General features: G+C 41.8%; 1 protein-coding gene across 1 annotated transcript; it reads right to left on the bottom strand.

The window, feature by feature from the left end:
- Window positions 1-1,482: 1,482 nt before the first annotated feature.
- LOC119720856 (heparanase-like) lies at window positions 1,483-23,892 on the bottom strand. The gene is made up of 11 exons (XM_038190724.1): window positions 23,802-23,892; window positions 19,562-19,729; window positions 17,509-17,652; window positions 13,334-13,476; window positions 11,595-11,768; window positions 9,911-10,094; window positions 8,299-8,553; window positions 6,507-6,621; window positions 4,923-5,038; window positions 4,403-4,555; window positions 1,483-2,798 (listed from the first exon to the last, which is right to left on the bottom strand). Exons 1-11 carry the CDS (start codon window positions 23,855-23,857, stop codon window positions 2,639-2,641), a joined length of 1,668 nt encoding a protein of 555 aa, XP_038046652.1. The 5' UTR covers window positions 23,858-23,892; the 3' UTR covers window positions 1,483-2,638.
- Window positions 23,893-23,926: the final 34 nt, after the last annotated feature.

Here is a 23,926-nt window from a genome sequence, read left to right as displayed (position 1 = left end):
TAAAAATGAATGATTTTGAAGTGTTTGTTCGCAGTTGGATGATACTGTATATAAATGTGGTCAACATCACTGGAACAATCATTTCATGAAGAACAAAATGTTCTGTACCTTTAGTGTGAAAACTTGTGAAATTTTCCAAAAAAACACATTTCATCAATGATATATTGCCAATTAAAATGTCTGAAAATACATGAAAACTTATCTGAAAGAAATCCAATTTATCTCCAAATTACAGGGACAGATAACGCTTTTAAGCACCAACAACTGCACATTGCTAACTTGAGTTCATAACTCACATCTAACAACTGCGCAGTTGTAAAAACCTATCTTGTTGTAAAATATATTTTTCAAAAAAGAGCAGCGACGTGACATGACTTATTATGCAGCATATAGGGAGGTTGTTGGTTACCAACTAAAAAGGCGGCGACGATCATCGTGTTCAAAGGCCGCTGGCATTCACGCTTTGAATGGTCGAGGCTTGCGGTCACAGTGCTGTAGCTATAGACATTCCCGAGGGATTGGTATGTTAATGGTCAAAATGTAAATCGCCCAAGAGTTCTGACTCCTTGGGTCCTTGCTCTATGGTATGAAGCACAAAAAGTGACCTCACACAGTTCAGCTACAATATGCAAATCAGGTGGTGCTGAATAAACGCCTTGGAACATCCGTGGGCTTTGGCTTATGTTTTTCCTTATTTTGTAGCTGGATTTTCAGCGACGACCCCGTATGCGAATAAAGATGAGATTATTATTCAGTGCTTTGTTGTGAAGGCTCATATGTTATTTTTGGTCATGGAGGACATACAGCTGGAGAGTGTGGCCACATTCTCCAAATAGTTTTGAGTCCACAGACCAAATACGACTCAATATAAATCCAGCGAGAAAACAATGAAAATTGCCCGAAAAAGATTGCCATGGTTGTTCCAAGGCGTTCATATAGCCCCACCTGATTTGCATATATACAGCGTGTGTCAATAAAAACGCAGGATTAGAAACAAAAATATTAAGAATATAAACCACCCCTATTCATCATAATGTTAACCCTCTTTTCAAAGTACCTTTCCTTCTCTTCACTATGCTTTTTATCCCATCTCATTTGGACAATCCTGTCCAGAGATAGAGTACATTAAAGAAGGGTTATAAATTCCAAGCTGGTCTGATTTGTGAAATCACACATACCTAATGAAACGTTTGAATTCAGTACAGGTGAAAGTATTTGTGGATCACAAAGAAGGACATGTGTGGCAGGATTAGGCTTACATAATCCTTTAGTCCACAATCAATGTTATTTGATATGTCAGAGACGACATTCATGATGCTTTGAAACAATGATACTTATCATCAGTTGTTTCAAAGAAAGTTTTGTTCTGGTTTAATTGTCTTCATTGTCTTCAAAAGTCCAAATTCCACCAAACAAAAATCTTGTCAAAGATGAAATTATGGACAATCAAATCCTTACCAAATTAGGCACACCAGTAGCATAATTTTCTCAGAAAAAAAATCGCTTTGAATCCTGCGTTTTTATTGACACACGCTGTAGAGCCTAGCCGTGTGAGGTCGCTGTTCACACTTTGCATAGTACGTGTCACTTGGTGCATTGTTCGCGGCCTACCATCAATCATCGGACTCTTATTGTCAAACGCCTAGACCAAGACAAAGTCAACTGTGGACTGGAGACCAAAGCCACTTGATGTCCCTTGTTGGATTTCAATAATGGACACCAAAGGGTAATGAAAATATTGCTGTGCTTAAAAAAGGCCTGATACCATCATGGTTGGAACAGAAGCTCATGTACTGACTTCAAATTATGTTCCTTGCATTCATTGCGGGTGTTGCATATCAAAAGCTCAGTCTCATGTCCGGCAGGATACCAAAGCCTTCAGTTATCAAAGGCTACATCGCAGTGATTTAATTTATTTTTTCACTCGGTAAGTTACAACCATTTATCTTTTTGAGTTATTGGCACGATATAACAAAACAATTTTTAACTGCAGTGATGTGGGATATATGCCGTTTTTAACCCCCTCAGGGCGCATAGCCCCCTTCGCCTCGGGTGCTTTGCACCCCTCAGGTGTTAAAAACATCACATCCCGCATCACAGCAGTCAACAAGTGTTAAATATTGCAAATTGGTGTTCAATTAATATGTACATGAACATTACACCAGTTTCACTGGTGATGTGGATATAAATGCCGTTTTTAACCCCTGGGGCGCAAAGCACCCTTCGCCTCTGGTGCTTTGCACCCCTCTGGTGTTAAAAACATCATATCCCACATCACAGCAGTCAACAATTGTTGAATATTGCATAGGGTAATATGCCTTTACACAAAGTATTGACCAATCCAGGCACGCTATCAATTCTATCATAAAGGCCCCCTTCATAGATCAATGGCAAAAACATTGTGCTATAGTTAAAATAATCTGTCACGGGGCAGCTACTTTGTACAGTACCGTGGACAATGGTTTCTCCATTGAAGGGGGCCTGGTGAGTGTACAGTGATCATGTGCCTGGATTCGTCCATACCCAACCACATTGCTTTATCTCACTATTAAACCAATGAAAGAAGTGCTCTGGCTTATAAATATGTATGAGCTGTAGTCAGGTAAACTGACTCTTACATTCTATCTGCCTACTGTGCTCACATACAGACTTGGACAGAAGGCTTCAGTATAACATAGTAACCATAGCTAAGAGGTGGAAGCGTGATTTTAGCGGGATTCAGGAGCGGATGTGGCCTCAACACAGGGAGGTGAAAATCACTTGTCATCTCAAGCTTGATGCCATTCAAGTAGACATATCTACAGAGAAACCAATACAAGGGGGGAGTCAGGTTGGCGTAGCGGTAGGGGAGTCAGGTTGGCGTAGCGGTACTTTCCCCACCATCTACCGCTGTGACCCGGGTTCGAATTCCGCCTGGGTCAATATGTGCATTGGGTTTTCAGTCCCTACCTGATTCCGTGGGTTTTCCCCAGAATATTCTTCTGGGCTTTTCCTCCCACCTCTAAAACTTTAATTTCTTCTCATTGTCTTCTCTCCACAGGTTTCTTCAGGCTTGCGAGCTACAGTACCTAAGGCGCTTTTGAGGAATCCTTGGTTTCATTGCCAGAAATGATTAATAAGAATAATAGTAATCACTGATTTGTGACCTTTGATTAAATACAACTTTCACAAATCAAGGGTGTTAAAAAAATAAACAACATTTTCACAGCTTTTAAAAAAATACATCGCAAATATGGATACACATTTGAGAGTATAGTTCATTAGCTTTTCAACAACAAACAAATATTTCCAATTGGGTAAATAGTTACTGAGTTATGGTCAATTCAAAATAAGTGTCAACTTTTCAATCTTTTCACTGTCTCAATTGTCATTTGTCATGCATGTAATGGATTTGGGGTGAGGGTAGTTTTGCTTTCTTTAATGTTTTTTAATCTTTCTTTCTTTATTTGGTTCTTTTTTATTTCTCATTTTTTTGGAATAAATGGTCATTTTAATGACCTTTTGGAAGCACTGGTAGGCCCGAAAAAGGACTGTTTGGTTAACTTCTTAGATGTTTACTGTGCTGCTCTTTCTCTGCCCTCTACTTGGTAGCCTTTTTCATGGATGCAACTTTCGGCCCGTGTTCTTATTGTACAAGACAAATAAATTTCAAATGACCTTTCTTACTGTTTCAATGCCAACACAACATTTTTCTTACAAGTTATATACATTTAGTACAAACCTAAATTTTCCAAACTTATTTCAAGGCCAAGATATGTCTGCCAATGATTTGGTAAGTTTTTTTTTAACAATTGCAGGCTTTCAAGCAGACCCGGGTGATAAAAATAAGAACAGTAGGAGCAAAAATTTAACAAAATCGGGACAAAAGTAGGACTTTAGAGGACAAAAACAGGATTAAAGTAGGCCTTTTACAGACTTTCATGAGTAGTTTTCGTTGATACTCAACCATGTCCACAGCATCACACACCTCATTTGGCATTAGGCCATCAGCCTCGGTCCAAAATTTTGGCCACCGGTATCAAATGAGGGGAAAAAACGTCATAACGATTTTTGGAAAGGTATACACCTCCGGAGATGGAAAATATGTGATAGCATTGCAGCGGTGGCAGCTGTTTGGGTGTTATCACCCTTTTTCTCAAAATGTCCATCAAAATGCTTGTTACCATTCTAGGGACGGTATACCTTGTGCATGCTCACTATAATCATCTATGCCCTGATTTGATACCGACCAAACCCCCAGGCTGATGGCCCACATGTTCTGTACTCACAACATTTGTGCTCCATCCTCAACTATGCTATTGAAAGTACAGTTGCAGTACTCCTGCGCTCAAGCCCTTCATTGAAATGATCACATGAACCTCTAAAGTGTGCCAAATAGTCTGATCGCCAGACCATGAAGTACCTTGATTGTAGACCTTCATCCCCACTCGGTGTCAGTAAGTACTCATCAATGTTCTTGCCAGCCAGACTGCCTTGTAAGTGAAGTTGCATGGCTTTTGTTTTGTCCAGATTCAGTGCAATGACGGTTACATCTCCGGAGTGGTACCTCAAATTTCTGAGATAGAAATAAGTATTTTGCAGTTAATGGACATTTTCAACACTGCTGCATCGTTTGAAAGACCTTCTTTCTTCAAAATGACAGCTTGCCAGAAAGAATAATTTCACAGGGAGTTTAGTCCCATTACTATCTTTAAGTCAAGTAAGCTTTTCAATGATAAATACTTCACTTACTTTTTGGATAGCTGCAAATGATGGACTGTACTTTTAAGCAGCTAGGTCAAAACAGCTAAACGTATTTTTTTCTAAAGCTAGCGCCTTTGAGTTTTCAGTAACAAAAATCCTGTGAATGCTGTTATATTGGTTGCATGCTTATTATCTGGGATTTCTATGCTATGACTAGCTAAAGGGGAACATATTCACACCTTGTTTGAGTGCAGTGCGCATAAATGCGCAGGTTATCTGCCCCTTGTTGGTTGGTAGTCACATTTAGTACTCGCCGTCCAATGAGTTGCTTGTGAAGATATGCCACCCAGTATGCCTGACACAGACAAGACGAAAACAGAAATGTTATGTCCTAGCCAATAAAACTTCAGTCTCTATATAATTAATTAATATAATTAATTGTTTGTACTTTCAGCTCCACTAGGCGTTCCATACAAACAAGTATGTTAATAAGTTTTGGTTGCCACAGGCACCAGAGTTTACTCTCGCTGTGATGCGTTTGCGCAGTGTGACATGTATGTGACCTCTCACTTATCATTTTCATTCTGCTTTGTGCAAGTTTTATTCCAACGTTGAAAGTTCCTTCAAAAGTTTTCTTCAGTCAATTGATGTGTGCTTAAACCTACTGACGTTCCAGAAGTTTGTTAATCATTGGAGAGCAGGTGCATGACGAACTTGTGAGTTTTGAGAGCATTAAAACTTGTGAACAACCAACATCTTGTATCCATTTTTTTTAACGATATTCAAGAGCAGACACGAGGCTGCATAAACAGTGGTAGAACTCATATCGGGAGAAAACACACATCACTACAATATCATTACAATGAAACATGCCACTGACTATCTGACTATAATTCCAGGAATCTCTGTGTGTCTGTCTGCATTTCGATTGTCTCCAGAATTGGGCACAGTATGAAGTTGAAAATTAGCAGGTGTATTGCTCAGCAAGTTTGAGGCTGTTTGGATGAGCAGTTTGCAAAGAAGCTACAAAAAAAAGCAGCAATTTTGGAGGCCTTCACCATACAAACGTGTATATACAGACCGCGCAATGCACTGCTGCACATTTTGATCGGGCACTGCACTCTATACCGCTCCGGATTAACAAGTTAACACATGTGCAAATGGTGGTTGGCTTTATGGGCTTGATCATTTCTTGAAGCGGGAAGATCGCGCAATGGTGAGGTGGGCCTCGACCATTTATTGTAGGGCACGATTGCACAACGGTGAGGAGTAGATATGGCGCTTTTATATGAGCACTGTGCTCTGTACCGCCGCGTTTGCTGGTCTACCGTAAGTCAAGCAATTTGCCCATTCCAAACAGGCATGTTTTGAATGGGCACTGAACTAGCTCCTTCCAAAAAGCTGTACTTGGAACCTTTGAATGCAAAAAGGATGTTCAGCAAATATCAGCAAATATCACAGGACCAGAATATATATTGAACTAATCCCTCCCAAACAATTAAAGAGGTTGTTGAATGCTCGAAGACATTTCCGTCATTTTTCGGATATATGTAGCCTAAGGTGTGATGAAATAAAAACGACTATTGTGTCTCTCATGAAATGAGTACAAAAGGTACTTTTGAGAGCTGTTTTTCAGGTCTTGTTTCGACCCGAACGTGCAATTTGTGTAAAAGTCGTCGTTGGGGGCAGCAAACAAAACATAGTAAATCGTGACGTAATAAACAGGACTCCCGATACCGTAGTATAAACGAGTCCTGTTTATTATGTCACGATTTACTATGTTTTGTTTGCTGCCCCCATGTATACCATCAACTTTGACTTACAGGTCTGGGCTCAATGTTGGATTCATTCACAAGACCGACGAATCTGCCAATAAACTGCTGTTTTATGACAACTTCAAGGCCCTCCTGAGCAGTCACCCCAAGCTTATCCAGAAATCTGGATACAACACAAACGTTAACACAATACAGTCAGTTGCTGATATATCTGATCACGGAAAGCGACTATGATTGTGACATCGACTGAAATCGACAATTAACAATTGTTGACTGCTGTGATGTGATTATGACGTTTTTACACCCCAGGGGAAGTTATGCACCCCGAGGGGGTTAAAAACGGCATATCCCACATCACAGCAGTCAACAATTGTTTTGTTATATACCGTGCCAATAACTCAGAAAGATAAATGGTTGTCACTTACTCTGTGAGAAATAAATTAAATCACTACGATATAACCTTCGTTAACTGAAGGTTTTGATGTCCTGCTGGACATGAGACTGAGCGTTTGACTTTGCAGTTCTCATTGCGCAAAGCTAGCGGGTCGGCAGCAACATGCGCAATGAATGCAGTGCGATATCACCCTCAGTGTGTGACATGCATTATTCTTGTCCAGACACGTTGCCGTCATGGACCAATGAAATTACAGTATCCAAGCACACGATATAACAATGGTTAATGCTACTCATAATAATAATAATCACTTTTGTTATAACTCTGTCTCGAAAACTGTATTTTTCAATGGCCTAGAACGATCAAGTGTTAGGTGTATAAAAGACATGGCACACTCCCTGTGGGATATCACCATAGAGCTATATTAAATTACTAGAGCGCTAACTAGTCATTCTGCACGCGGAGATGCTTTGAAGCCGTCTAGGGCGTAGACATTTTGAATTCATGTGCGTGTTTGTAGAACATAATGAAATTAGATGGATTGAATTTTGAAAGTGTACTCTACATGCAACGCACAAGTAGAGCATACGCAAACAACTTAAGCGCGTCATTGACGGTTCCAATAAACGTGACGGCAAAAAGCATCTGCAGTGAATACGCGCACGCATTGCGCTGTTTGCGTAGAGCAAAATGACACGCTCATTTGCTGATCGTGCGTTTCTGTTTTGAGCGTATTGGCTTTCATAACACACCGGAATGGAATACAAACGCAGATATGCAAATAGCCGTACAAAAGCCGTACACAATTTCTAGGTTTCCATAGGTTTATGCACAAACATGGATGCCCCCAGCAGGCATTACTTTGTACACGAAGTTAGTGCTCCAGTAATTTAATATAGCTCTATGGTGACATCCCACAGGGAGTATGGTACGTACGGTGTGAAACGCTTGTATCGTTGGTACTCACGCAATTTTCACCATGTTTCCATACCTGAGTGGGAGCAACGAACTAGTAGACAATCAGCTGTTTCGAGCACGTGACATGCACGTGAGTTGACGTTCGACTGTCATGATTGTTGTGTTTACGTCTGATTGTTTTCGTGATTTTTAATTCAAAATCCAAGAATCCAAGACAGAGGTATAACAAAACAATGGTTCACAGCTGTGATGTGAGATATGATGTTTTGAACACCGGGGGAGGGGGGGGGGGGAAATATCACCTTGGCTTCGCCCTCAGGTGCTATGCGCCCCTCGGGTGTTCAAAATGTCATATCCCACATCACAGCTGTCAACAATTTTTAAATATACTATCTTGGAATCTTGCAATCTCTTCTATGGGATGGGGCTGGGGCCCCATTTTGTTTAAAAACAAAACAAATATGAAAATACCAATACTTTCCACAAGTTGGGGGAGGGGGGGGGGGCATTCCTCTGAGCCTTACTTACGGGAAGCCACCAACATATCGATCCGAGATCCCAGATACGCCGCCGGGAACAGAGTCCCCCGTTTCGGACAGCCAGATCCTCGCCTGTGCCGAAGAACGATACTTCTGGACAACCTCCCTGATGGCTTTGATCTCGGCTCTGAGGACATCCAGGGTGGCAGGGTTGATAAAGTCATCTAGCTTGGCTGTGGATGTTCTAAGGTAGTAGCTGTGAAAGGTGGTCACGTTGGTGCAGTCCCCACATTTGGACAGGAATCTGTGAACATGAATGGTAATCTTTGTTGTTTTTTTCCTGGCACCTCAGCTGTCTCCGGTTCAGGCTTCATGTTTTAGGATCATTTAAGAAGCCCAGTTTATGTCCATACAAGATGGAAAGATCCCAAATTGTTGTTCAGGCCTGAATCAGAATACCTTTAACCCTTACTCTCTGAGGGTAGTTTACTGCATGTCAGTTGGTTATGCCAATGCCCTCCAGCTGCAGTTATTTGGCAGATAACAAGTCTTAACAGTGAAGGCTCCAATTGGCAGGAGTTGGAGGCCCTGGAGGGTGCCTGATACTGACCAGCTGGGGGCACTCACTTTGTTATCAGAGGACTCTCATTGTTCTATGTGGCATGTATTGGAGTGCCTGTCCAGTTACCCTTGAAATGACATGGCAGATATTGGAGGGCCATGCAAAAAACATAGGAGATTTTCTTGAGGCACAACTGGCATGCGTTGGAGGGTCAAGTAGGGTAAGGGTTATTGAGCAACTTCAGGACCTAACAATTGCTGAATTTACATTCCTTATAAGCAGTGTTCTAGTCAAGGCCACAACCTCCGACGCCTAGGCCAAGGCCAAGGCCAAGGCCAAAGCCAAGGCCACAACCTCAGAGTCTGAGGCCAAGGCTGAGGCCAGCTATTAAACACAGTTAAGCGCAGGATAGTACTGGACAAGTTTTGCGTTGTGTGAGCACGCGTGCATGCGAATAAGAGGTTGGTTCCCTATCTCCATTATCACATTGGCTAATGCCCACTTGTGACGTTCACTCGTTCAGGGCCGAGTGGTGGACCAGGAACCAGTCTATAGCGGGAGTAGACTGGTTCTACAAGAAGATGCTACGCACGTGAGTACATGCAATCATGGAGCTATAGCTCCATGGTGCAATGTAAGGCAAATACCAGGTCATTCATTCGTGAGAAAATATTTTTTTAAAGTGCAACATGTTAGATAGCTGTGTCACCAATAAGCAAGACAAGCCTTAACCCTAACCCCATAGGCTTTTTTTGTTGCTAGAAACAATCCTCAATCCTCCAAAATCCTCCACTTATGTTCAAATGAAGGATACCCAGTACCTCAATCCTTCAAAATCGTCAGACAGTCCTGCCTCTCAAAATGCATTCATCCTCAATCCTCCAAAATCCTCCTTTTCTTCAAACACCATTCATCCTCAATCCTCCAAAATCCTCAAGTGCTATACACTATTCATCCTCAATCCTCCAAATCCTCCAAAACCGCCATGAGGATTTTGAAGGAGTGAGGAGGGTTAGGGTTAATGAATGTGACGCAAGACTATACATCCCACTGGGAGATATTTTGGACTAATTCAAGTATAAGCAGATGTGCCACTTACGTCTGCAAGAACTTGACTGAGGACATTCCAAGCAGGTGACGTGGCTCTGTGACATCTGGGCCGATAACAAGGCTGTCTCTATACTGCTTTCTGGCGTTAAGGAGGGCTCTGAACTTGATGAAGTCTTTAGCCACTTGAGTTGCTGTCATGGTCACTCCTTCCGAGTGTTTATATGCATTGGGTTCTGCAACACAGGTGAGTAACCTCGTCATTCCCTTTTTTTGCTTTCAATTTAGATTTCGATTTTAAATTTGTGCTGACGGATTCGGTGAAGTGCCTTGATAAGTTTTTGTCTCTAATTTCTATATTGAGTAACAGTCCATAAGATTACTTGTGTACCAATGGACCTTTTAATACCCAGTGGGAAAGCAAATGAAAAATTGTTACATCACATCAAGTTACTGCACTGTCAATTGGAAAAAGTTGAACTTGCTGTAACCAATTTTTTTAAATTTTTTTTTGCCTTTTGATTTTCTTTGCATTCACATGGAATATGAACCATCCTTGATAAATATTCCACAATGTAGCTTTGTGAAGTGAAAAAAATGTGTGTTTGATTTTGCACCATCGGGTATCTTCACGTAAAGCAGTTGGTAAAGCCCAGTCTGAAATTGTATTTGTTCACAATTTAAAATCGTGTTTTAAGAATTTTATAATGAGCTTGCTTTGGTAAAAGTAAGAAAAGTCTGTCATGAGCCAGTGTGGCTCATCAGACCGGCGTTTATCTCTGGGTTCAGTAGCATGAAACGACTGAGAATATTTCTACTCCCCCTGGATGGGATGCTAGTCCATCGCAGGTTACTCCCCAGCTAATGCCGGTACCCATTCATACTCCTGGGGGGAGAGGAGCAAGTGGGGGTGGAGTGGGTGAAGTGGCTTGCCCAAGGAGTGTGATGGCCTAGCGGTTAAGAACACCGGACTCACGTTCTGGTGTTTCAGAGGCAACAGTGACGTGGGTTCGAGCCCGCCGGCGGACACTTGTGCTCTTAAGCAAGGCACTTAACCATTATTGCTTCGTCCTTCGGATGGGACGTTAAGCCGTAGGTCCCATGTGTTGTATAAATGCATGTAAAAGAACCCAGTAAACACTTATCGCTAAGAGAAGGGGTTTGCCCCGGTGCTTCTGGCCTCCTGTATAAACTCCCACGTGGAGTATTTAGGAGAAGAACCAACCAAGAACCAAGAACCAAGAACCAAGAACCAAGAACCCAAGAACCAAGGACACAATATATGACCAGCAGCTGGATTCCAACCCCGGAGTCACTAACCCTAACCACTAGGCCACACACTCCCCTTGCTTGCTTAAGGCTCGACAATTATTAGTCTTTATTTAGGATTTGCCAAACTGATTTTAAGCACATATATTTATCAATAAAGAATTATACTAGATTCTTCTAAGATACTTCTAAGATTCTTCAAAGATTCGTATAAGATTCCTATAAGAGTATAGGTTTATAACTAATTCTTTTTACTTCTTTAGGATTAGAGAGATCTGCTAAAAATAAACATGGAATACCGGTACAAATCTACAATGTTCACTATGTTCGCTGTTTCCTCTTCCAAGAAATATCTTTCCAAGAAATATCATCTCCTTTCCCCCACTCTATTCCACAAACCTTTGCTTCTCGCATATTTTTAGTTCGTCAAAATACCAAGTAAAGATCGAGGAGGTGAAAGGCCTTACCGTTTCCCATCTGCCATGCCCACACTGTATAGTTCTTCATGGTGTTATAAGCCAGTAACTTCTCCAAGTTGTTTGGGTCCCAATGGCCGTTTCTCCGCAGGAATTCATTCACGTCAAAGATGAAGCGCCACCCCACTTCGCGACTGAAATCATTGATGTTGTCCCAGTCCTTGCCTGTCAAACAACAAACCAATTTCTCGAGGAATTTGGTTTTTCATTCCTTTTGTTTTAAAAGAATATTTATCAGTTTAGAGGTAATGTATATACAAACATGTACAACATTTGCTTTTGCTGTAATTTTCAGAAATGGATGGATTTGGGAGTTAATATTTTATAGCAATATTGTTACACCGACTTGTTTAAAGTTTTGTGTTCAAGCAATTTATAGACATCTGGAAATTGTTGGGTCAGGGAACCAGACTAGCTGGCTTGTACCAATTCACGGATGTGTAACCAATTGCAAACAATTTTTGCACTAACTAAACTTGGTAAAATGGGGGCAGTATTTTGAAAAAAAAGTAAACGATTGGTCGGCCAACCATCGTTGGAAATTGATACAAAAATGTCACTTTCCTTGCAAATGACAGCACACCATGGTGCCATGATTTCACAGGATGCTTGAGACTATTATTCACTTACAGTTAAGTGAGGTATTTCATATTAAACCATTGCTATGACGTCACACTATTGTTAAAAGTGTGGATTCGGAACTACGAATCTGTTACGCTGGTCACAAAGTGTGGATTCGGAACGACGAATCTTTAGTAAAGTTTGGATTCGGAATTACGAATCCACACTTTGAACATGTCAGACAATTGTTCTCTATAATGAGCATTAATAAGACCGTCTGCGTGAAAATTTCCTTCCGAAATTATCAATGCATCTTCCCTGTCAGATTCTTCGCTGTCACTGCAAAACCTACTTCGAGTCAGAAAGAAGTCATCGTCTGAACTATCAATTTGTCAACGGAAGGAGCCGGGACAAATGTTGCAACCTGACGCCACTTGTTTTCTCCATATATCATCTCAATGAAGGGCATTCATTGCAAAAATGATAAGACATGAATCTGGGACTGAGAAATATTTCCAATTTTGTTAGGAAATACTTGACTGTTAGGAAATACTTGAAATTCTTGACTCTCCATAGACTTTGTACACAATCGCGGAAGTGGCGTCAGGTTGCAACATTTATCCCGAGTCTTTTCATCTCCACTCACTGTTAATGCCAATACTTCTTTTGACGCAATGGTTTAAGTCGAAGAATACACTCGCAAGTGTGGATTCTTAATTTACAAATTCACTCGGCGCTTCACGCCTCGTGAATTCTTAAATTACAAATCCACACTTTCTTGTGTATTCTCCTTAACATAATTCGGTAGTTTTGTTTTGAGATGTTTTGCAAATGTTGTATATTAGGCCAAAAAAAAGAGAATAGTCCTGCTTTCGGTTTCCCTATACCTACCCTATTCTGACAGCCCCTACCCTATTTTTTTAAGGGAAAAATGAGAAGAAAATACCCAAAACCATCAATTACTACCTTTTACCCTTGACTACACACAGACGCCTCTACATGATCGTACACAAATAAAAATTGGCAAAAAAAAAAAAAAATCCCCACCTACCTACCCGTACCCTATTTTTGAATGCCATGTAATCGGAAGCAGAACTATCTTTTTTTTGGCCTCACCTTTAGACAGTCCAATCAACACACAGTTTGATGTGACAGACATTAGTCCATACCTGTGAAGGTGAAGTTTTTGAAGCCTTTGTGCCCCTCTATATCGAGGGCAGTTTCCTTGAAGGTGGCAAAATTTGCCCTGCTACCCCCCAAGCGTAAATAGGCAGGGGAAAGCCCCTTGGCAAGATTTTGAAGTCTTCTGGACCTGCAAATTCAAACAAACCCTGTTTTAAGCCAAACAGTGAAAAAATCACTCATGAAAATTTTGGACAGCATTCCACATGCCATGTGACATTTTTTTACTTGCTACCCTGTGCATGTAATACATTTGTTTTTCCTGGGCTGGGAATGTTGCAAGAAGGGCAATTTCTTGTCAGTATTGGGGGGAGATTTGTAAAGGGTTTCTTTATTTTGAATAATGTAAACATTATATTGACTTAAAGACCACATAAAATTGAATTAAACCCCTGCTTATACTTTGCATTAATTTGATTTAATTTTACCCTCCTGCTATCTGAACAGTCACAGACAGTCAAAGAAATCAATCTTCTTCCCCTGCCATGCCTTTTACACAGGCTACTCACTGACAATCAGATCATGTTTCAAACAAGCACTGTGTGACTAGTCAAATTCAATCAACAGACAAAAGCAGACAAGTGCCTATGTTTATCAATCACCTACAGTCAAAGCATAGCTGTATCAAGTTTACATAAACAGTCACAGCCAGTCAATTCTACTTTATGTAGGCTGGGAGCCCCCAACTGTCGAAAACAGTCACTTGATTGATTTTGACTGAAGGACAACTTGGCACAAGATGTATGTTTCCATCTTTAGGAGGGTTAATGAAGATATATATTTCAGTCAATGTCCTGCATAAATTAGCTCTTTTCTATCAGCACAGCATTCTCTGAGTGGCTGTCGTGGCCTTCCGAACCGAACCAAAAAGGTCGGTTCGGAAGTTCGGCAAGTTTTTTTTCTTCATAGCGCTAGAAATACTAATGCTTGCAATGAGAGGGCAAAATTAAAGGGCACAGATGATTGAATTTACTGTGTTAACAAGTCACTGCATTCATCTTCATTGTTTGGTGGGCTAAGCTCCACGATTGTCCGTCTTCCATGTGCATAATCCGTACAACCATGGAGCTATTAAACACAGTACACGTACCGTAGCATTGCTATAGTGGACACCATGTGTAAATAATGCATGCACGTTGCGCGTGTAAGTAAAATCACTGCATCGTGATCGTTCAGAAAGACGACCCCCAAAATAGACAGAGCGCATGCGTGCAGGCTAGAGGGGTTACTGGTATTGCTCACCGTGCGGTATTGCATGAATTGGGAAACCCCTTTTTGATAACACGTGCTGTGGTGGCACATGTTCATGCATTTTGTGACCGCAACCGTACAGAAAGTTGATGCCAATGGTTGATTTTTCTAAATGCCAATTATTACGTTGTGCTTTTGTAGGGGACTGAGAGTGACAAGCCGACTAGATGAGCGAAATGGCGACTTATAAAAGCCGACTTACGGCGTGATCCGGCAAACGTAAAAGTATGCTTTTCAATGTACATTGTATGTACTTCCGAACCCGAACCAAACCAATGTTCAGAAAAAAAATTTGATGTGTAAAGTAACAGTGCCAGTACAAAAGCAGAAAGCCAGACGCTTCTGTTCGTAAAACATGTTAGAGTGAGCTCCACCAGGCAAAGACCCAAACCTAAAGGCACTTTTGCCACAGTTGACACAATCTCGGGTGTCTAGAGTATGAGCAAAAGCATACACAGTATTAGACAAAGCAGGACTGAGAAGTTGCCCAAGCATCGAGGTTTGTTTGTCAAGATAGGCCAGGAGTGAAGCAGAACTAAACCCTGCATCCAGAATAGATTCATAGCCACCATAAATGCCGCAAAGATACCCATGCTACCCGCATCTCTTTAATACCTGTTGATTGATGGTCACAAGCAGCTGAGAAAGTCTGTCCATCCTAAAACCTGCATCCAAGCTGAGGACATCCAACTTCGTAAGTGACCAAATCAAGCATATTGGGAGCTGGACAACATTCTTGAGAGATGTACCATGTTTAACTTCAGTCTTGTAGAACTTTACGACTTGTTGAGTATTTGAAAGCATAACACATTGTTGATTGGCAAGAAGCCTGATAATTTTTAATGACAACATTGATTCCTTTTTCTTATTAGCTTTTTCTGCCTACCATCTCATGTTTGATGGTTGATTCACTTGAAAGTTTTACGCTTGTATGATCTAGATGGAATGGCGCTTTATAAATCCTGTTATTATTATACGTGTAATGGTACCACGGGGATCCAAGGTTTTAGGATGATCGGGGGTGGTGAGGAGGATTGAGCCCTTCTCATCCATGAAATGCTCCATATGATCAGCGTCTCGAATAGCCTCTCCTAATTCAAACTCCTACTGCCCGGCTTCACGATGCCGATCCCCGTTTCGAACTGAGGGCAGGGGTGTGAAGGCGGGTTTCTGGCGCCTTAAAACCAATTGGCTCCGGGCAGGTGGAGCTCGTTAACTTGTGAGGTAGTCCACCTAGGAGACAGCCACTCTGATTTTAAACTCGGGTTGATGGGGCTCGTAGCCTTGGTTGGCAGCCCATCTAGGAGAAGGCAAACTCTGATTTTAAACCCCCTACTGGGTTAAATAATGTCAGCTCGGCAGCAGGGGCTGGCAGCTGCATTCCCGGTATGACCACCTTCTGCTGTGTTCCAGGCAGGTTGTAGCCGACCGACATGCGGATGAACTTGGATTACCTCAAGTCAACGGTTAGCGGTCACGAAGCACAGTTAGTTTGATACTGCGGGACAACCTTTCCCCATCCCAGCTGTCACGCTTGCGCGTTCCGCTGGATTCGATGAGTTAAGGTCCAGAGGTAAGCGTCTGTCCTGGGCAACCAATCACTTACACTACTTTGCCTCGGCGCTCGGCGTCCCACAATCATGATGGTACAACCTTCTAAATCACAGATACCGGCAACTCGTTCCCGCGTGTGGGACAACCGGGACCTCTCCATCAATCTTAAAATCCGTGTGTACACAGCTTGCGTACTGAGTGTCCTACTTTACTGCAGCGAGACTTGGGCCACATACAGCCGCCAGGAGCGACGCTTAAATTCATTTCACTTCCGTTGCCTTCGTTCCATACTTGGCATCACCTGGAAAGACCGTGTTCCGAACTCCTCCATCCTTGCTCTCACTGGAGCAACTGATATGTTCACCATGCTGAGAGTACGTCACCTTCGATGGACCGGTCATGTTTGCAGAATGGATGACGGTCGCCTCCCTAAGGACATCTTCTACGGTGAACTGGCTGATGCCCCACGTCCTCGTGGTCGCCCTAGGTTGCGCTTCAAGGACGTCCTTAAGCGAGACTTGTCTGCCTTTGACATTCCGCATGATACCTGGGAGTCTGTTGCACTGGGTCGCTCCCCCTGGCGCTCTGCTATCCACTCAGGGCATTCAGTCTCTTCACAGACCCACATTGACGATTGTGAAAGACGTCGAACTCATCGTCGTTTACGACGAGACAGGCCAAGATGAGATGATGATGAAAGGTACCACTAAGGAGACACGTTATCGTAATTTCTTGGGAGACATCGGTCAATAGGAAGACATTTTCATGTCTCCTAATGTCACAGCCCCCCTTTAGAGGCACAATTTTGCAATTAGGTTATATTTGTTGCTCGTGGTCTAATTAGTAAACATACTGAAATTTGTGGAAAAAGGACAAGGGAATATTGGGTTATACATTTAAGTTTGGACAATTTTGTGCACAAGTCTATGGGGATGTCTCCCAAATGTCCAATCCAGGGTAATTATTATTATTATTATTAATTATCATTATTATCATTTTACTAACACTGCTAGGATAGGGCGACAGATTTTGCTAACTCCGTCCACAATAGGGAGACACACCTTATTAAGGCGACATATAACTGTCGCCCTTTTGTGAAAACGACCCTTAGGACAAGGACTGTTGCTGTCGCAAACCATCTAGATCGATTCCTCGTGGTCCAATTAGTAAAAATACTGAATTTCGTGGAAAAAGGATAAGGTGAACTTGGGTTAGGTGACAGTTTAGGTTTGTGCACACGTTATTATTATTAATATTATTGTATGAGGAATTGTATTAAAATAAAACTGTTTTGTAGAAAGAAAAGAAACTGACAAGTTACCGCCCAATCTGTTGGCGGTGGTATTCTTACACTTACCCAAGATCGTCATCCTTCCAATGTTGACTGAGATCTCCCACAGTGAACCCCACTGACAGAAACCTGTCATCTGTGATGTGGATGACCTCATTGGTTTTCACCGTCACCTGAACATCCACAGTTGTGTCTGTCGCGGGTAGTTTCCTGTGTAAATTCAAAAATACTGCAAGTAAAACTTGCACGATCACCTGGCAGTTTGCATACATGTTAGAGTCGTTAGTAATATTCAGGGGTGTGAGTGGAGCTCCAAAAAAATAGCTGAAAATAGCTGAACCTGCGAGCGCGAAGCCCTTACGGCGTGGGGTCCGGGGCCCACCCAGGGAAAACTTTGAAATATAGATGCTCTGTGGTGCATTTTACAGCCTCCTGGGCCAACTATTGGTCGAAAATGTTTTGCAATTTATTCATGTTTTTTAAGTTAACTTTTCCTTCATATCGGCTTGAAACTGCCTAAATGGCCAACTTGTATATGAAAACTGTGTTGAAATAAGCCTTTTCGGAGTTCCAACTGCGCATTCATAACCCGTGACAACGCGCACTATTTGTCTCAAATGGCCTTTGACATCATCGCGCCACTGACTTTACAAAAAGGCTGTTTGTGCATTGTGGGTACTGTCAAAGGGCATTTGAGACAAACAATGTGCATTGTCACAGGTTACGAATGCGCGCAGTTGGAACTCCGAAAAGGCTTATTGAGGTTTGTAGTGCGATTCTTCCTAAGCCCCACAAAAAAATAAACTTCCTTTAAAGTTTAAATCTAGCTCTTACTTAGGAAAAGAATGTACATCGGACGCCAGGCTTTTGGATTTTTCTGATCGTGCCATTTAATTTCTGCCCATGAATGATGAATGGTGTGTTCCATCCAAATCCATTTCCACGGATTTGTAACTTGAGGATCGGTCTTGTCAATGTCAGTATCAAACTCCAAACCTCTTTGGACAATTATGCATTTGTGTTGCACTGACATCTTGCGGAATTAATAATGTCAAAAGCTGTCGGAAAATACGTACGAAACAACACATGTGTCGAGCGAATGTGTAGAGCGAATCGACTCTGTTTTTCGCGTGCGTTTGGCAGTGGCGGAAAATAAAATAAACGGAAATAAAATCAATGCTTACCCTCAGGGAAAAAAGCGGGGAAAATTCTGGACCATCAGTAGGCAAAAAAAAAGCGGAAAACAAAATGTGGCACGCTGAACCAAAAAGGGGAAATCCGCTAAAAAGCGGAGATTTCACACCTCTGAATATTACTGGAGCTGAGCTCTCGAGATAACTCGTAAATATCTATATTGGAAAGGATTGTTTTGATGTCGGCCTTCCTTCCATGGACCTCATATGAAGTTTGATTGAATTGCAGAATCTCTAATCATATTCCATGTTGTTGAAGAATGCTCATTTTGGACAAATGAATTGCATATTATGTCCAGATAGCACAGGAAGATCCTTGTAGAACTTTATGACACTGCAGGGTGGATGAGCACATTCAATTGAACATTGGTCATGCACAGTCTGCATCATATGAATGCGTCTCTGGGTAAGAGCACACAAACCTAGGCTAGGTTCAGTTCCTGCGCAGAGCACACTCTCTCTGTTTTTCTAGCAATTCATGTAGTCAGACAGAGTTACTCCATAATCACTTCATAAATCTGTTACGCCACGGTCCCAACTTAAGCCGGGGCTGTCCACGCTTATGTGGTCCAGTTCGAACACTTTGGTTGGGATGGTCCCCACTTTAATACCCAAGTTGGAACCGTCCTAACTCAAGTGTTCGAACTGGACCACATAATTAGTTGGAACAGTCCCTGCTTAAGTTGGGACAATGAATCTAGTTGGGGCATGACAAGTCTACCTTTAATTTTTAAAGATTCATCAATCTACTTCCTGATTTTACTCTTCAAGAACACTGAACACTTCAAAACATCCATGAAAGAAATTTGGATGTTTCATTGCGGATGATGTACAGTGTAACTTTTACCATTGGGCCTTTGGGATCACATTGTTCACAACAACCAGCAATCATATCAAAAATTATAATAGTTATAATGTACACTTACATTTTTATCAGCACTGGTGATCCATAGGATATGCAGAAAACCAATGCGATGAAACTACATGTAAATACATGTTCTGCGTTTCGGTTGTTTATACGGAACCATCTTATAGGAGACAGTAATTCTCTTACAGTTAGAAGTGACCTCATGTTGTAAGTGATAACTGAGAATCTGCAATGAAATAACAGAAAAGGCCTACATGTTTACATGTCGGTGTTGTTTGAGACACATTTATGGGACTACAATCCTGGCCAAATCTCGCTGGGCCCCCAACCACCCGTTCAATGTTGTCTCTCATTGCGCGATGTGTGCTCCATCAGCTGGAGAGAACAACATTGACCGGGGGAGCGGGGGAGTGGGTGACCGTGGCAGGCTCAGGAAGTGTCCCAACCATTTTGGCCGGGATTGTAGCTCCAGACTAGACTGGAACCTTGAGTGCAGAAAAACATGCAAAACAAAATCAGGTCAACTTAACTCACTCTTTAGCCGACAAAATTCTTCAAAATCTTCATGAGGCAAAGACATGGTCCTTACTATTTCATCAACAAAGTTTGAGGTACCAATTCAATTGGTAAAGGAGATTTTTCTTCAACATTTGGCATCTGAGAGTGAAGCCACAGTTTGTAATTTCAATTTGAAGCCTAGAACTAGACTGGTGCATGTCCAACTTTTTGTAAAGATTAACACCTCAGTAGTCTGGTAGCATGACCTGATTACTATGGAGAGAATATGTAGAAATACAGATTAGGCCCAGATGTTTCTTTTGACACAGTTGGTTGATTGGCTTGATGCAGTACTAAAGAGCTGTTGGACTGGTTGTTTCATGTGCCAGTCTTTTTTCTTGTATTGCATGTTTTCAGTACCTTAGGTTTTGGGACTCTCATATACACAGCATGGAGAGTCCCACATTTGTGGACATGGCTAGCTTTAGCTTTAGCCAGGGCTGTTTTAGCCAGGTAAACAGGGATCTTTTCCAGATAGCGGGTCGTAGACCATGATGAAACTGGATGACAACATCCAAAGCAAGTCTAGAAGGGGCACGAGTTTGGAAGCGCCTCACATGACAAAAACATATTTGTGCTTTAAATGGAAGACAAGTCGTCCGTTGAGACAAGTCGCCTGTTGAGACAAGTTAAGTCTACATGTACTCGCAATTTTTTTGGGAATATTCATAGTAGGCCCTACCATACCGGGGATTGTTTCGTTATGTTCGGATTTGATCATTGGGTTGGGGTTGCTTGACGGGATACAACTGGGTTTGGCTTGGCCGGGAACCCAATTATGCTGGGGTTTTCCAAGCTAAGAGAGAGCTGCATTTGGCATACCGGTAGCTCTACTGAGTGGAGTGCTGGAACTATGGAGGGTACCATAGTTCCAGCACTCCACTCATTACTACAACAGAGCTACATTTGGCGGTTGGGCATGGGATGGCGAGACAACTTTTTTTTTTGCCATGGGGATTTTGTTTCCATGTCCAGCTGCGGGTGGTGGGGTACGGGTTGGGGGTAGCCTGCTTGGCTCGGTCGGATCGGGCCGGGTTGAAGGGGCTGGGGTTGCTGGGGTAGGCTTATTTTAGTTTATTGGAAAAAGATGGAGCTATCTGGCTATCCCATTCATTGGCACATGGGATGGGCGGACATAAGAGATCGGGGAAAGATTCTCATATCTGGCCATCACTAATTTTTACCTTCAGTGTGACCTATCATCCATCAGAAAGTGATAATATGTCCTAAAAAGTCAAATTTAGCAGGGAAAATATTGAAGTGTCTACTGAGAGAAATACTTAAAAATTTTCAGACCAGTCTCATAGGGTTTGTCCACAGGATGACAAGTGATGGCCAGATATGGGAATCTCTCCGAGATGGGGTAGGTTTCGGATAATGATTGCGTTGCCTCAAGGGTCGAGTTGTCCCGAGTTGACTTGTCTCAACGGTCGAGTTGTCTTAACGGTCCAGTTGTCTGACATTCACTTGAGTAACTCAAGCTTCAATAATGCTTATTGCATTAGATAAGCATTGGAGCTAGAGTTACTCAAGCTAAGTCACGAGGGTCATGCGTACCCCTACTTTGGGGCTCTACTTGAGCCTAGAGCCCCATAGGCATTATAGTCATTTGAATACAGTCGTTTTCCTAATTCTGGATAGCAAACATCATTCAGGCAGCTTCAGCTCAACTAATCCACAAATTCAAGTGACATTGATTACAAAGTTTATCTTGAGTGATGCAGATACTACACAATAATTTTCCAGATTTATGCTCATTTTAATTTGACTTTACGACGTCATAAGTAAGGATTCCCTTTTTTCTAGTTCCGAATTGGTTCAATCAGTTCTGAATCGATCAAACAATGCTTCGCGCAAAAAAAATCACATGAGAAAATAAATTTTCAGCCAGAAAAACCCTGAATCAAGCACGTTTCTGCTAAAGTATTAGTTAATTTTCCCAAAACAGTTCATTCAAGAGAATTCCAGCAAATTTTAAAACGAGAAAAACATAAATGATTTGAAACTTTTGTCTGCAGCGCAACGGCATGAACTCACACGGACCGAAAACATTTGACATAGCACAGAATACGTCACACAAAATCGATTAACGCATGTGTAGTTGGGTCGAGAGTGCACGCGCGACTCAGAACTAGGCAAAACATACGGTCATTCGTTGACGAATTCTCAAATATTAGAGACTCTACAACTCATTTTGATTCAACAAACATTCGATGGAAGAGTTTATACGACTGTAGTGTATGAACAAAATATTCAAAATCACACGGTACGAGTGATGTACCAAGGAGAACATTTATCGTCGATTCACAGCTCCTGCGATTTTCTACAAACCGTCCATACATGTAGGCCTACTGCGAGTCAGAAATCTGGCCAAAATTCCTCTTATAAAGATTTTATCGAAAAGATCTTTGTGTATCAAGAAGCTAACATCGTCAGAAATTGTTTTTGGGAGACTAATCCAAAAGAGGTAGGTTTTTATTTGAAGTGATCCGGAACTAGGAAAAATCCGGAAATAGGAAAACGACTGTTATTTTCAAGTAAACTTGAATCCTCGATCCTGATTGGTGGATCCATGGCAACAAGCCGTGCTACATATAACCATGTAGCACGGCCTCGGTCCATACCGCACTCCGCATATTACGCTTTTCCAAGATGCGATGTGTGCGTGTTCCATCTCATGATCTTAACTGTCATGACTGTGCATCAAGTTTGCTTGAATTCGTTATTACGGTTGCGCTCGTTAAACACGGAAAATGTAGTACGTCTGTGTCATACCTTCGGCCTTGTGGAATGTGGGACACAGACGCACTACATTATTCCATGTTCCACTCGCGCTCGCGGGATAACTTATAATATAGTCGTGTTCCCTAACGTGGCGCACTTCGAAGCTTACCCAACTTTCCTCGTGTAGTGTTGCCAAACCTCTTTGTTGATAAACCTCAAATTCATGCAGTGAAATACTGGTACTTTTACCTTTTTAATGCTTGCTATTTAACCTCTGTGTACAATTTCGGTTTCATAAAATTTAATCCGAAATGCAAAAACGGTCTCGTCCGGAAATTGGGCACAAATTGGCGGAGTGTTCCCTAACGTGGCGCACTTGAATAAATCTCGGAAAATTCCAAATTAACATTTAAGAATTTCTGTAAACTTGATAAATTCTGATAAATCATTATTATCTTTACTTACAAACCCAGCCAGATGTTTGTCAGAAAATTATTTTCTTATTTTTCGGGGCATTTTTAAAGGGTTCACTTTGCACTTGAAAATAAAATCGGAAAATCACGCCAAAATAATTTTTTCTTTTCATTTTGTAACGGGTAAATAAACTCGCGATTTATGAACGGGAGTGTTTAGAACTTGATGAAATTTCACTTTCTGTGAAATTTCAGTTAAAACTTTTGCTCTAGCTAGGCGCTACAGGCGAAAAATCAAAGTGCGCCACGTTAGGGGCCGCGCCACGTTAGGGAACATCAACAATACATCATCATGTAATAATAGTACAGCCTACATCATGCTACCTGGGCTAGCCTACAGTAGGTCACCAGGGTCACTTGTCAGTGATCAGGTGAACTCTTTCCGTTTCAATTTTGTTTGTAATTTCTGACTTTCCTCAATTCCTGTCGAAAAAAATATCAGTATTTCATACGCATGATCTTGACATGGTTAGGTACCAAGCAGCTCGTTTCAAATCAATGAAATGTCACAGGAATTGGTGAAATTACGACAATTTTGCTCACCCAGCATCCCCAGGACAAAATGCAGGACCAGAGCAGGAGTTGACGGACGACGTCATATGGACGTACGTGCGGCGCGGCCGGACCGTACCTAGGCCGGACGTACATTGACCACAAAAACACGACTA

Source organism: Patiria miniata, unplaced genomic scaffold, assembly GCF_015706575.1.
Source record: "Patiria miniata isolate m_02_andy unplaced genomic scaffold, ASM1570657v1 HiC_scaffold_13, whole genome shotgun sequence".
Classification (NCBI taxonomy): domain Eukaryota; kingdom Metazoa; phylum Echinodermata; class Asteroidea; order Valvatida; family Asterinidae; genus Patiria; species Patiria miniata.
Note: the sequence above shows the minus strand (reverse complement) of the source record. Positions and strands in the feature narration are given on the sequence as shown.